The sequence below is a fragment of the Podarcis erhardii genome, assembly GCF_964252035.2.
Source record: "Podarcis erhardii genome assembly, chromosome: 17".
In the NCBI taxonomy this organism is placed as follows: domain Eukaryota; kingdom Metazoa; phylum Chordata; class Lepidosauria; order Squamata; family Lacertidae; genus Podarcis; species Podarcis erhardii.
This window is the reverse complement of record NC_138515.1, coordinates 31,407,598-31,421,988: the sequence shown is the minus strand read 5'-3', so window position 1 is coordinate 31,421,988 and position 14,391 is coordinate 31,407,598. Positions and strand designations below refer to the sequence as shown.

The following is a 14,391-nucleotide window of genomic DNA, read 5'->3' as shown; positions in this document are numbered from 1 at the left end:
AGATCTATGAAAAATGTCATTTTAGATATCCTTAAATGTAGTTTTCCAGTTGAAATAGATGAGATTTAAATTTACTTAACTTTTGACTAAATTCATTTAACTTTTCAAATTTATGTTTCCTATAAATTTGCAAATCAGTTATCACAAGCACAAATTCTTCCTGAGAAAATTGTATTTTTGTCTTCTTCCCCCCTACTTGCAATCTAGAAATCGTTGATTAGTAATTTAAGGTGTGTAGTTTTGTAACATGTCACCTACATTAATTGCTGTTATTTGATGTTATAGTTCAAAGATATATGGAGATGGGAATGCTGTTCCAAGAATCCTAAAGTTTCTTAAGTCTATTGATCTTCAAGAACCCCTTCAGAAGAAATTCTGCTTCCCTTCTGTAAAGGAAAACATCTCTCAAGATATTGACCATATCCTTGAGACCCAGAGTGCTCTGGCAGTGGATCTGGGTGGAACAAACCTCCGAGTTGCAATTGTCAGCATGAAGGTAATTATAAACAGTAAGACCGGGTGGGAACTTCCATTGGGGAAGTTGGGGTGGGGTGCACAGTGCAATTTTTAAATAGATCACATTTAAATGGATCACGTTTAAAAAAACATGCAGAATGTGCATGTTTATCTATTTAAGTGGCACTGTTTTTGAGGTTGGTCCAAAGGCTTCAGCTGGTGCAGAACACGGCGGATGGGTTGCTTTTGGTGGCAAACTACCACTAGCATATAACACCTTGCTAGTTAGATTTGTACTGGCTGCCAATCCGCTACTAGGCCACGTAGAAGGTTTTGGTACTTACAGACAAGGGTCTATATAAAAGCAGCATATTTAATAGACTGCCTTATCCCTAACATACCAACAAATAGGTCACTGCATTCTGCAGGAGAGTTCCTCATCAGAAGCTTGCTCTACAGTAAGATGGAGCAGGAATTTTAGTGTTCTGCCCCTGTCCTGCAGAACACCATCCCTGCTAAGATATGACATTTCCCAGAAATTATTGGATACATCTTTCTTTCAAAAGCTTCTGTTGCATGTTTTGAAAAGCTCATAATGTTAGTTTTGTGCTGTTTTTAACTGCTTTTGTTATGTTTTGTGCATCACTTTGGGACATATGTGGAAGGCAATTAATAAATAACTGACAATTTCATCCAACCATAAGGCAGTTATGTAGGGAGAGTAGCATGTTGGCACTCAATTAGCTGCATAGGAAAAGCCCTCTGAAACCCAAAGGCATGAGAATTTCCTATCTGATATATAGCCTACTTCAATAAGTTTATATTGATCCATAGTCATAAAACAAAACTTACAGCTATAGCCATACACCAATGTCCCAGCAATCCAAAAAGGGTTGTACACTTGAATTCAAACAATTCACAGAAGAAGGTGTAAGTCAAAATCCTATTGAACACTCTTGGGACCACTTAAAAAACAGGAAGAAAGTCTGTCACATGCAGGTTACATCCTGGTTGCTGGTGAAGCCTGCATACAAACGATGCATATCTCCAGCATATCTCCAACAAGAAGAACCCCTGTGCTATGCAACTGGAACGCATCATGTGGGGTGGGTCTCCCATGCTAGTCAGCCCTGCTCTAAATTGATTTAAAAATGTATTCCTGGTGAATAACTTAAAACATTTTTTTTAAAAAGCTTGATTTTATTTAATGAAAGGGTTGGCATCCACCTGTCTCAGGAGACAGTGAAGGAGTGCATCTTGGGGGAGGGGGTGGCACAAAGTAAACCATTGGAAGGTTGCAGTGCCTGCTGTGGTTGTAAAGAACGATACGAGAGGGACATGTTTTGTTGCAGCTGGGGCAGAGGAAGGTGTCCAGTTGTGCTGATGCAGATGCACCATGGCGTTCCTTCTCTCTGAGCTCCTCCCAGAAGTCATTCCTCTTCTGGTCACTGCTACATGTGCAGGACCTGTCTGTCTGTTTCCAGCCACTGCAGCCATCTGCAACCGTACATTACTTATTTAATGTAAACTCTTATTAAAAGTACGGGTGACAAGCACTGTTTCAGAAGGGATATTCTCCCCTTCACACTTGCAGAGGGATACTTTTCTAAGATGGCACCTGCTGTGAAATACTCACACACCATCTAAAAACAAAGTGTGCTTATTTCCCTTAAATGATTGTTTTTATTGCTCCATTGCTCCTTTCCTGCTGTAGAATGTGTGTTGACCTCACCATTTCCCTCCCATCTGGAGTGCAAACAGTCTTTGGACCAGCGATTAAGCATAGACTGAGCTTGGGCGTATTGCTTGTAGGAGTAGGATATGCCAATTGAGAACATCCCATCCCTGAATGAAAGCCCAGAGAGGTTGCATGTCCACACACAAGCACTTCTGTCTCCGCACCGTACATTTGTATACCATGCATATTCTCTTGCTCTTTGACACCTGTCACATATTTGACAGCCTGTGGAGAAGCCACTTTTAATATAGTTGTGGTCAATTAGAAAAATATGAGAAGCTTAATGGTGTTTCCCTCTCACTTAGGGTGAAATAGTTAAGAAATATACCCAGCTGAATCCAAAAACTTACGAGGACAGAATAGCATTGATCCTTAAGATGTGTGTAGAGGCTGCCTCAGAAGCAGTAAATCTGAACTGCAGAATTCTGGGTGTGGGTAAGTTTTTAATAAACGTTTTATCTTTTTTATTTCACTAAAGGAGAACATTAAATCACAGTGCTATACATTTCAAAGATAATTACTACATTTATTGACTTAGAACATTTTGTTGAACAGAGTCCCCTGGGTGGGTCACACAATGCTGGATCTGCCGTGCAATTTAAACTGACTTACTACAGAAAACAGTTAAAGGCAGATCTGTTTGTAATTATAAACTGCAAAATGCATTACTATGTTATATTAATGCTTATATATAGTTCTGTAATTCTGCACCTTGTGCTTTTCACAACAAGTTTCTAAATTCTGCAAAAGTAATTTGCATTTGCACATACAGATTTGATCATATTCTTTTCCTTTGAGACTAAAGGGAAAAAAGGCACTGATTGCAGTACTAAAGATTGGGGTGACATAGAAGACACAGCCCTAATCAGCCTTTAAGTCCTTTGCAGCCTCTGGGATCCCTTTTACTTTTATATCAATGAGCTGTGTGATAGACAAGGAACAATGAAGGACAAGTCAAAATCTGAAGCCAGCTAGTGCTGTTGATGCATCTCCTTTAAATTTTGAAGAAAATAAGTGACAGTTTGTAGCTTGAGTTACAGATAGGTAGCCGTGTTGGTCTGCCATGGTCAAAACAAAATAAAAAAATTCCTTCCAGTAGCACCTTAAAGACCAACTGAGTTAGTTCTAGGTATGAGTTTTCGTGTGCATGCACACTTCTTCAGATACTTCTTCTTCAGGTATCTGAAGAAGTGTGCATGCACACGAAAGCTCATACCTAGAACTAACTCAGTTGGTCTTTAAGGTGCTACTGGAAGGAATTTTTTTATTTAGTTTGTAGCTTGCTTAGGGGGGATTACTGATGACTGCCTATTTTTATTTGAAAACCTGAAAAAACCTGACTGATTGGAGAGAAGGTGTTTCTGAATGGCAATCTTTTTTCTTTTGTATATTATAAACACTGGATTTAGATGCTCTCCTTTCTGGTTCTTTGTGGCTCAGGTATTTCTACAGGTGGACGAGTAAATCCCCGGGAAGGCGTTGTTCTTCATTCCACAAAACTTATTCAGGAGTGGAATACTGTTGATCTGCGGACTCCAATATCGGATGTGCTTCACTTGCCAGTGTGGGTAGACAATGACGGTAACTGTGCAGCTTTGGCAGAGAGAAAATTTGGGCAAGGAAAAGGAGTGGAAAACTTCGTAACCCTCATCACTGGTACAGGTATCTATCTATGTGCTTCAGCCAAAATCCAACATAGAGCTAAACCACTGAAATCCTGCATTTTAAACACATTTAAATAAAACAGCAGTTTTGTTTTTTTTTTAATGAATTATGTGCCAGTGGTTGCAGTCTGAACCTGACTGTTTGCTATGGCATTTAATTTCCCTTAACCTATAGGAAACGTGGCCATTTTGGGTAGCAGCAGCTCAGATAGCAAGCTTCTCCTCATTGATTATGGTACTCATAGAAGAGCATGTATGAGACAAATCAAACTTGCTAATTCTCAGATACAAATTCAAGAAGGAATTGCTGCAAAATGGAGTGATGGGCCCTTACACAAGCACCCCCTATGCACCGTTTAGTGCAGGGGTAGGCAACCTAAGGCCCATGGGCTGGATGCGGCCCAATCACTTTCTCAATCTGGCCGGCGGACGGTCCGGGAATCAGCGTGTTTTTACATGAGTATAATGTGTGCTTTTATTTAAAATGAATCTCTGGGTTATTTGTGGGACATAGGAATTCGTTCATATATTTTTTTCAAAATATAGTCCAGCCCACCACATAGTCTGAGGGACGGTAGACTAACCTACGGCTGAAAAAGGTTGCTGACCCCTGGTTTAGTACTATTCATTGAGGTCCTCTGACCCTTTGGATAGATTTTCCTGGAGTACAAGGAGGAGGAGATGGAAATGCCCTTTCCATACTTCCTTCTGCTCACAGTTATATCCAATCCGTAATGTTGTTTAACCACTTTGGGATGTGTTAACCGAGATTGATATACAGTGGTACCTCAGGTTATAGATGCTTCAGGTTACGGACCCCGCTAACCCAGAAATAGTACCTCGGGTTAAGAACTTTGCTTCAGGATGAGAACAGAAATTGTGTTCTGGCGGCATGGTGGCAGTGGGAGGCCCCATTAGCTAAAGTGGTGCTTCAGGTTAAGAACAGTTTCAGGTTAAGAACGGACATCCAGAACGAATTAAGTTCTTAACCCAAGGTACCACTGTATATAATTGAAATATAAATAAATAGGTGTGGAAAATATATCAAAATGGAATGGAGATTTACAAATTCTAGTAGCAGAAGATGCCTGGCGTTTATTTTTTAGAATTTTGTTGTTTTCTATCTCATGAATTAGAAAGGAAAAAAAAGTTTTAAAGTAGCAACACAGATGTGTTTTCATGTCTTATAGGTATTGGTGGTGGAATCATTCATCAGAATGAATTGATCCATGGAAGTTCTTTTTGTGCTGCTGAGCTTGGGCACATTGTAGTCTCTTTAGATGGACCCGAGTGCCTGTGTGGGAGCCATGGATGTATCGAAGCGTATGCTTCTGGAATAGCCTTGCAGAGAGAAGCTAAGAAGTTGCACGACGGTAGGTGGAACCTATTCCTCTTTTTTTGTTAACCACATTATATGCACATTGCAAGCAATCTAAAAGGAAAAAAGTTCATATACAGAACGTTCATTTAAATAATTACAGTGTCAGAATACTAAATATAGTTTTGGTAGCAGCATTTTCAAGGGCAATTTTACTTTGCTGTCAGTGGCCAAGCCAGTATAACTTACTTGCAAAGCAAGTCCACATCTGAACTATGCACACATGTTGCATAGGCGTTCTCAACAGAAAGCCAAGTGTTTTAGAAGACTGCTCAAAGTAGCCCAGTATGACTGAATATAAGGCAATTTCCTCTGGCCATATACATTTGAATACCTTTATTTGGTGAAATGCTGCTTTTTATGTCTTCTCAGCTGCCTCATTCTCATGATAAAACTTTGGCAGTAGCTACTTTAAGACCTCACAGCAGCTTTATTTTAAAGTTGATAAATTACTTAAATCACACCACTTTACATTGATAAAGAATTATCAGCTCCACTGGTTCTAGTCACCAGATAGTAGCTCTTCTATTTATAGGGAGCAGAAAAAGAGAGGGGCCGGAAATCAAAAAACACCCTACTGATAATGAGTAGCGTAGTATTTGAATACTGAGTGGCATAATATCTGTGTGACTGGTGGGGCAGCCACAGCAATAGCCTCCAGGCAGTGGCATAACTGCTACTTGGGAAAAGAGGGTTGAGGCAGGGTTGAGGGTTGGGACTGCACCTGCAAATTCAATCTGGTGCTCCTACTGTTCCACCTGCACATGCCTAACCTCACCGTTTTGCCTCTCCTGGTAAGTGCTAGTAATGCCCCTTTGTATCTCCGCTCCACCAAACCCCACCCCACCCCTGGTCTGACTGTAGTTTAAGCAAAAATACTATGTTGAATCATGCATGCACAAGCAACCCAATGGGGTATCTCTACAGAGTAGTTTCATATCATCAGAGAGCTACAACAAAGGCCTTGTACTTACTTGCTCACATCAGGATCTGTTTTTCGTTGGCTTCTTATGTCTGGTGAAATGTAACAAACCACTAGCCTGTTTATGGTAGTGCTTGAATTGTAACGCCTTGTTCTCTTCCCTTTTCTCCCCCCCCCCCTTTTTTTTTTGTTCAAGCAGAGGATTTATTGTTAATTGGGGGGATGTCTGTAATGAAGGAAGAAGTAGTAACAGCTGCACATCTCATTCAGGCAGCCAAACTAGGAAATGCAAAAGCTGACCATATTGTCAAAACAGGTAAGAATGCAAACATGGAGCAGAAATCTTTGTTAGAATCCTGGCTAGGGATAAAGATGTGATATAGTGAGACTTGGGAATATTTGCTGTCTGAAAAACTGGTTCTGTTTGCAGGCAGTGCATGGACGTTTTGCAGATAGCTGTCTGACACAACCTGAATTGAATGAAGGCCCTTGTCACTTCAGCTGTGTCCTGTTCTTCTCTGCTTTGCTGGATGTTCTAAGCATCAGTCCAACCCACAATTTACGAAACTATATATGCTCTTAAACAGAATACCTATCGGGGATTGTTGCTTTCTGGGACATTCTGGCATTTCTATTCCTGTGCTAGATTGGAGTGCAATATTATTTTGTGAATCTTGTGTTAGCTGTCTTGAGATCTTCTCTGGGATGTAAGCCTTCAAAATAAATAAGTACACATTAAATAAATGAAATTTGTCACATGATACCAGAACCTTTTTAAAATTAGTTTTAATGACTCTTGATATTAAGCTGCCCTAAAATAAAAGCAGGCAGTAGCTTTATTTTTGACATTTTAAAGTGGTGTGAGCGAGACTTGGTGTTGCACACTCGCCCCCACTATTGCCTCTAATAAACATGTTTCATTGGTGTGTTGAGAACCTTGCAAAACCTGTTTGTATATGACAGTGAAGCAAAAGCACTGTAGATATAGACCAAGGGCAAGACTACTTCTGTGGAAGCATTTTTCAACTTTAAAAAGTTGCCTCTTGACCATTGCCATATTCATCCTTCTGTTTCTTCTTTTCACAGCAGGGAAAGCTCTGGGCCTTGGAGTTGTGAACATCCTGCACACTATTAACCCCTCCCTTGTGATACTTTCTGGCATCCTTGCAAGCCATTATATCAACGCTGTCAAAGATGTGATTCATCAGCAGGCCTTGTTCTCTGTGCAGAATGTCAAGGTGGTTGTCTCAGAGCTGTCGGATCCTGCCTTGCTTGGAGCTGCTAGTATGGTTCTGGACTATACAACACGCAGGATATACTAGGCAAACCATTGGAAACACATTACTGCAGTTTATAGCAGCTCTCTCTGAAAAGAGAAGTTTCTTACTGAAGTCAACTTTCTTTTTTTAAGTAGGCTAGTAGGGTCTTCAAATCTATTATCTTACTTTTTTTAATGTGCTGTTTCATCGGGTGCTGGAAGAGCACAGGATCCTGGGAAGATTGCTCACAGGGAGACTTTCTCACAGATCTTTATGAAACTAAATAATTCCTGGGGATGTCTGAATGCCAGACATCTAAAAATAAAAATGAGAGACCTGAATTCCCTTACTACTACCTACTCATGGATTTTCCAGCTACATGAGCCAAGACGTAGTCATCTCAGTAACCAGAAACTGGAATAGTCATTAAAGAAAGAAACCTTCTATATGAATGTTTGCAACGGTTCCTGCCTCTGCAGAGGCTAAATGAGCAGCTATAAGCTTTATGAGAGACTACAACAATCGTAATGCTAGACTATCCAGCAGTATGCAGTGATCATCCATGTATTTATTTGTTAAATTAATATTGAAAAACCTAGTTTGGAAGAAGAGCCCAATGGTATATGATGCACTTACAAGTACAGCTTCCAAGAGCCTAGACAACATGCTAGGATGAAGAAGAAAGTGATTATCTTTGTCACATCCGCCTGTAGTGGCGTTTTATCCTCTAATGTGGAGGTTAAAGACAATTCCTGGTCTTTTGTTGCAGCTTCATGTTTAGAGGACTGTGCAGTTAACCTCAGTAGTCTTTTGTGTTACGTGCTTTCTTTGCTTATCCATGCTGGTGGCTAGACAACTGGTTGGAGAAAGGAATCTTGTCTGATGTGTGTGCGTGTATCATTCAACACTTGCTTTGTCTTCATTGTCTGGATAAATTCCACACTTAAACTGACCTTCAAAGATGTCACAGCAGCCCAAGCACTAATCTCTTTGCGTGCCTATTTTCTATAGGTAGATTTTTGTTAGGCTACCTTACAATGCTCCCAACAATAGCCTCAGCTATATGTTGCCCCTTGAGGCTGCAAGTCTAAGCAGGCTTACTCAAAAGCAAGAACTGGTTCTTTATACAGCACTACAGGCATGCCAATGTTTGTAGTAACCATGGTTGAAGACGTTAATTGGAGACTGGCTGCAGACTCATCAAGGCCTGCATTCCTTGAGGTGTTCGAAGATGCACTTCTCTCCGAACCAGCTGTGTGTGCTGATTTGGTTTGGTCCAAAATGTACTGCAGGGTCAGGGTCTTTTTAACGGTTTGAAAGTCCTTATTTTGAAAATGGTGATCTGTTGCTAAATACAACCCTCTGTGCTTCTTTGTCTGGCCCTTGCAACTCTCCTTGAGCCACACCCTTCACTAGCCCTGCTTTTCATGCCAAGTAGTTTTTGCTGGCTGGGATGTGTCTTTAAACTCTGGTAATGCCTCTTCCCTGCCTGGAGGGAGAATAGAAAGGGGTGGGCATAGAACTTGGCCTACTGCGCAAAGCTACATTTTACTTTCATTGCTCTGCCCACTTTGGGTTCTGCCCTCAGCCCATCCCGGCAACATCACAGTTCAAGCCAAGGTTTGGAGTATTGCTGGTGAAAAGTGTGGTGCGAGGCCCAGAAAGCAGTCCTCAGGTGTTCCCCTGCCTTGGGCTGTGTCCATTTTGTAACTCAAAGAGTATTTAATTTGATAAAGTGAAGTGAAGGGTTCCTTTTCCTAATTAATCCCCCCCCCATCAAACTGCAGGAACATTTTTAGCTTTAAAATGGTCACAATCCTTAAAACTGTATAGCTTCCTGGATTGGTGGGGGGGGGGGGAGAATTAGGTTGTGGGGAAAGTGCATATGCCTCAGTTCTCATTCTTTCAGCCTCAGACAGTTTATCCTAAAAGGTAGTGTGTGTATACTTATTTAAAGAGTAATAGTCACCTCTCCTTCAGGTTCATGTAAGCTGCTAGTAGAGACTTGATCACACCAATTTTGTTGTCCTTCAAGTGATGCTGTTGCCCTACATTCCGTGTCTTCTGGAGGGCAGTAAGCATGCTCATTCCTCTGGCTTTTTTTAATTGTACAAACTGATCATTTTTCCTGCGTATCTCGAATCTTGCCAAATATACAGAAACTGCTACCTTGTATGTGGTTAGCCACTGTGGGCTACCTCATATGTTTTGCTGCATGGGACCACAAAGTCCAGCATTGGATGGAACAAGGAGGAGCTCAAAATGTAGTGTAGCTCTGACTTGCTTCCAAATTATTAAGTACAGGAACACTGAAGTTTGATACTGGGAGGAGTGGTAGTGATGACCATGTGATATGTAAATGGATTGCTGTGTTGTCAGTTTACCTCTGATTTGTCTTCTGTACACACTGGTGTGACTTGCAGAATTTTCTTGACTTGACTGATAAGCAGATTTGAGAGCTTTTGGTACTCACCAGCAGAAGCAGAGTTGGCTCATGCTGCAATTTTCAGTGCATGGCGGTATACTTCACTGTCACACTTTAGCCACTAAGCAAAGGAAAGAAGGGTTGCAGTGGGTGGGGTGGGGTGGAACAAAAATACTACGTACCCATCTTCATTGAGGTGTGAATCCTGTAACACTGGCTGCATCAAAGGTATATAGCTCAGTTTTCTGATTTATTTATTTTTAAACCATTGTCACCCCAGTTAATAGAACTGTGGTTGTTGAATGTGGGTTATGTATATGATAACTGTTGGGCTTGCAGAGGCACACACATCTCAGATGAAATATCAGATCATCATCAGGTCACTTTATGTGTGGAGGAAGGGAATGCCTATATTGAAAGACCCCAGAGCCAGTAACTGCTTATGCTCTTCTCTTGCTGGATAAGGATAAATTGGAGTCCTCCCTTAGACAGTCTTAGAAAAATATCAAATATGGGATAACATACAAGGCCTGAATTACAGCCGAGTAGCAAAGACAAATGCACTCACCAACAGAGGGCAATACTGCACTTTTGTATTGTTTTAATTGCTGCTTCTATATAAGTGGTACTCCTATTTATATTCAAATACCTTCAGTAGTTTCCTATTTAAGACTGCTCTGAATTGTTATCACCCCCCCATACCACAATGAAACTTGAGAATCAGTTTCCCTAAATGCTGTCCAGTTTGATGGGGGATAATATGAACTTGGGGGATTCCTTTCTCAAATCAAAATTAGTGCGAGCATGTTAGCAATGGCTTGTTGTCCACTTTTAACTATTTCATAGTCAGTGTTAGAAATTAACCAGGTACTTTTTGCGACTGGCACGGGTTCAATAGTGACCACATGGAGATCTCTGGATGACAGGCTGGTGACTGACATCTTCACCTGGCTTGGCCCCTCCAGCTTTCTTAAGCACGCAAGAAGAAGAGCTTATTTACTGCCTTTCCATCCCACCTTTTTCTCTAGGAGTACACAGTTCACCCCATCCTCAGTTAATCCCTATAATGAACCTGTGAGGTAAGTGAAGAGGCTGTGACTTGCCCAAGGTCACTCGGTGAGCTTCAGGGTTCAAATCCCCACTCAGTCATGATCGCCCAGGTCCAAGTCTGATACTCTAACCACTACACCACACTGGCTTCCTAGAATACTTCTGCTATGGGGCAGCTACTTAAGTACATAAATATGGAGAAAGGAAAATGTCAGTTAGAGAAGGATCTGAAATCTTGCCCTTGAAGCTTGAATTTGTTTTATACTGGATTGTTTTATTTGGTGCTTTAATGTTTTTTTCTTTAAAATATAAAGTGTTATAGAAATGAAATTCAGAATAATAATCCACACTGTTGGGGGTGGGGATGACACCTAGACATACCATTATGGCTGTAACAGCCACATAATTATTCTTTCCAGGAAACAGTGAAGGCATACCGCATTGAGTAGGCTTTGGGATGAGGGGGATGAGGGGGATCTCTGATGTAATGAATTTATGAGCTGCTTGAAACTGCTGCTTTTATTAACTATATTGAGATAATTATTTTTGAATTTGTGTTTGGGGGCTGTAAATGTTATAAACTACCCTAAGGCCTTCTGGCAAAGGGCAGTAAATCTCTTAATAAGCTGAATACCAACCATGTTGCTTTTAGGGGTGAATTATGCCCCTTCCTGTTAAAAAAATACATTTGTTGTTTGACTCCTTATGAAGTAATCACCTTTGTCTGATGCAATGGCGTGCATAAATGGTTATACCAGAGAAAGATGCTTAAGTGATGAGTGCAGAACATTAAATCAGTAGAGAATTACTGTATCAGATTTCATTGCCATTTTGTATTGCAATTTTTTTGTAACCACAAAGACTTGAGGATGTGAACATTGTCCTCATTATAGAAGCCTAGTTTGCCTCTTAAAATTAATTTTGTACCATTTTACTCTTTGGCCTACCAATTACATTGAAAGACAAGGTTTACGTAGGTTATGTGTTATGTTGAACACTGAAGGTTTAAATAAAAATGAAAGCTATTAAGTATGTCCCAAGTTTCTGGAATTATTTCATTTAAAATGAACACATCACTCATGCAGTCTAAAGAAACCATACACATCAACCTATTACTAAATTCCTAAAATTGAAGGAGTGAAGCTGTATAGAACACTGGTATTCAACTTGTGAGTCGGGAGTTGCCAAGAGGAATGGACACAGCTGGCAAATCTGAACTCCTAGCCACAGAGAATACTTGGGCCCCTAATGTTAGCTGAGCAAGATGCCCAACATGGCTGCAGCCTATTCATAGGCCTAGCTCAGATGCAGGGAACCTCTGGCCTTCCACATTTTGCTGAACTGCAACTCCCATCATCCCTGGTCATCTAGAATCCTAGGATTGTAGAGAGGAGACCATAAGGGTCATCTAGTCCAACCCCCTGCGATGCAGGAAAATCTCTCATGCTCTACTGACAGAGTTATGCAACATCTGCCATTCATGCTGGGGATGGTCCAAGTTGGAAGTTCAGCATCTTCTGGGGAGCAATGTTTCCCCACACCTGGCCTACTTCTTAGCCATGTGCAGAACACAACTACTAAACCACACTCAGGAGGTTCTCCCACTAAAGCTTGTTAGTGTTAGTATTAATGTGGAAGTCTGTTCAATGAGAGTTGCAAGGGCGGGGGGACGGGACCCAGCTTTTCTGGTTAAGGTGGGACAAGGGGGTGGATGACATTTTCCCTAGGAGACTGGCTGTTTAATAGGATGCTTGAGTTGGTCTTGCCTCTGGAGTCCAACAAAGGAATTAAAACAATCCACGTTGCTCTCAAAAGAATAGCAGTTACACCTTTTAGAGGTAGCTTTTAGGCAGAAAGCTAAACTATTGCCACATGCTAAGAACAGCATTGCCAAGTTCCAGCCATTTGTTTCTTTCACAGCAAATATAATTTCACCAGCTACATACAGGTTTTTCCTATTGTATCACTCAAGAATGACTTCTGCCACTGAAGGAATTTTCCCTGCTGCCATCTGGAAAAATTTATAGTACCCTCAGGTTCTGGATTTGGAAATCCTTTTCGCACCAAAGACATCCCCCGTCCCCAAACCTACCTACAGGTTACATTTGTTGGACCCAGTTTCTGTTAACCACTTCGTTTTTCTACCATTCTTCTAAACACACACCAGCCAAGACCAGCAGCAGTTCAGAAAGAAACCACAGCTCTGCATTAGGCTAGCAGTTAGAGGAGGGGGGGGGATGTATGAAACAACCCCCAAGCCATCTGCCTTAATACCTGGTGCTACAGCTTATTCCACTGAAGGCACAGCTGTAGGGGGCAAAGCCTCTTGGAAAAAAACAACACAGTGGAAGAGGCCGTGCATTAGATGATAACTGTAAAAAGAGAACTCCATTTGCTTTGCCTTTTATAGGACCATTAAGAACGTGATTGCTTCAAAACACATTCTTTAAAATTAGCACCCATACAGGCCCGAGCCCAGCTACTGTGCAAGCTTTAACAAGAAAGTTGCCTTGACTTATTAAATCCCACACAAGAGTGCCGCTTAAACAGATCTTTAATTTTCAGTATAGCTGAAAGTGAAGTCTCTGCGCCAGAGAGCCCAAAGACTACAGTTCTTGACGTCTCTTCCCAGTAATGTACAACCAGGAGGACACGGATAAGGGGGAGGAGGAGGAAAAAAAACATGCAATCACAAAACAATGATCAAACTCTAAGTACGTCATGAGGTTTGGTCCCAAACGGAAAAAAAAAACAAAAAACATTGAAACATAATTAATCCAATTACTGCAAACACAGCTTCTCTGAGTAAAGTTAAAGATATTGCATTTGTAGTGTGGCGTGTGCTTTCCCCTTCAGCGAACCAGCGGAGCTTGCTTGAGTGAAATCAGCACCGAGCGCATGCGGGAAACATCCTTTGCCTGCTTACTTGACTTGGGGTTAAAGTCACAGAGCCGAGCCACACGTTCCCACTCAGTGCCTGGGGAAGATTCGTCAACATCGTTCACAAAGGCTTCTTCAGCTGCCCTAGAAGCAATGCAGTGCAATGTTTGATTTCATCCGTGGACATTTCCTGCCCCCAAGGAGCCCCTTGCTTCCTGGAACCCATCCCTCGCCCCTACACACAATGGCCTTCAAGTCAACTGTAGCACCTTGAGGACTTCCCCCACATCATCCTCCCCAAAAAGTCCTGACAAGGGAGACGGGGTAGCGAGTCAGGCCCACAGGACCGGAGAAGCCAAGTAAAATGTTGGAATACAGGTGTTTAATTTAAGCGAACAGTATAAACCCAGCCTTGAACTACAAGGTACCTTCATGATGCTGTTAAAGGGTACACCGGCTATGTATAGCGAGGGAGACTGGGACTGCCACAAAATCAAGGTATGCAGTTTATGTAATCGGAGCCCAAAAGGGTGGACTTTACATGCAAAGGTCCCTGTGCAAACATGACATCATTCAATGCACAGAATTCAGATTAACTGGTAGGGTCAGGCAAGATTCC

At 41.5% G+C, this 14,391-nt stretch overlaps 2 protein-coding genes across 7 annotated transcripts in view; one reads left to right on the top strand and one right to left on the bottom strand.

Annotated features, from left to right (window-relative positions):
- Positions 1 to 11,926, top strand: part of GNE (glucosamine (UDP-N-acetyl)-2-epimerase/N-acetylmannosamine kinase) — a 40,392-nt gene extending 28,466 nt beyond the window's left edge. For all 4 annotated transcript variants that reach the window (XM_081845016.1, XM_081845019.1, XM_081845017.1 and 1 more), the window contains exons 7-12: positions 286 to 496; positions 2,500 to 2,629; positions 3,635 to 3,856; positions 5,049 to 5,231; positions 6,358 to 6,474; positions 7,245 to 11,926. In XM_081845016.1, coding sequence (XP_081701142.1) covers positions 286 to 496; positions 2,500 to 2,629; positions 3,635 to 3,856; positions 5,049 to 5,231; positions 6,358 to 6,474; positions 7,245 to 7,480 — 1,099 coding nt within the window. In that variant the 3' untranslated portion in view covers positions 7,481 to 11,926. The remainder of the gene's footprint in view (positions 1 to 285; positions 497 to 2,499; positions 2,630 to 3,634; positions 3,857 to 5,048; positions 5,232 to 6,357; positions 6,475 to 7,244) is intronic.
- Positions 11,927 to 13,428: 1,502 nt separating this feature from the next.
- The window catches only part of CLTA (clathrin light chain A), a 29,429-nt gene continuing 28,466 nt past the window's right edge, over positions 13,429 to 14,391 (bottom strand). For all 3 annotated transcript variants that reach the window (XM_081845612.1, XM_081845613.1, XM_081845614.1), the window contains one exon: positions 13,429 to 13,916. In XM_081845612.1, coding sequence (XP_081701738.1) covers positions 13,745 to 13,916 — 172 coding nt within the window. In that variant the 3' untranslated portion in view covers positions 13,429 to 13,744. The remainder of the gene's footprint in view (positions 13,917 to 14,391) is intronic.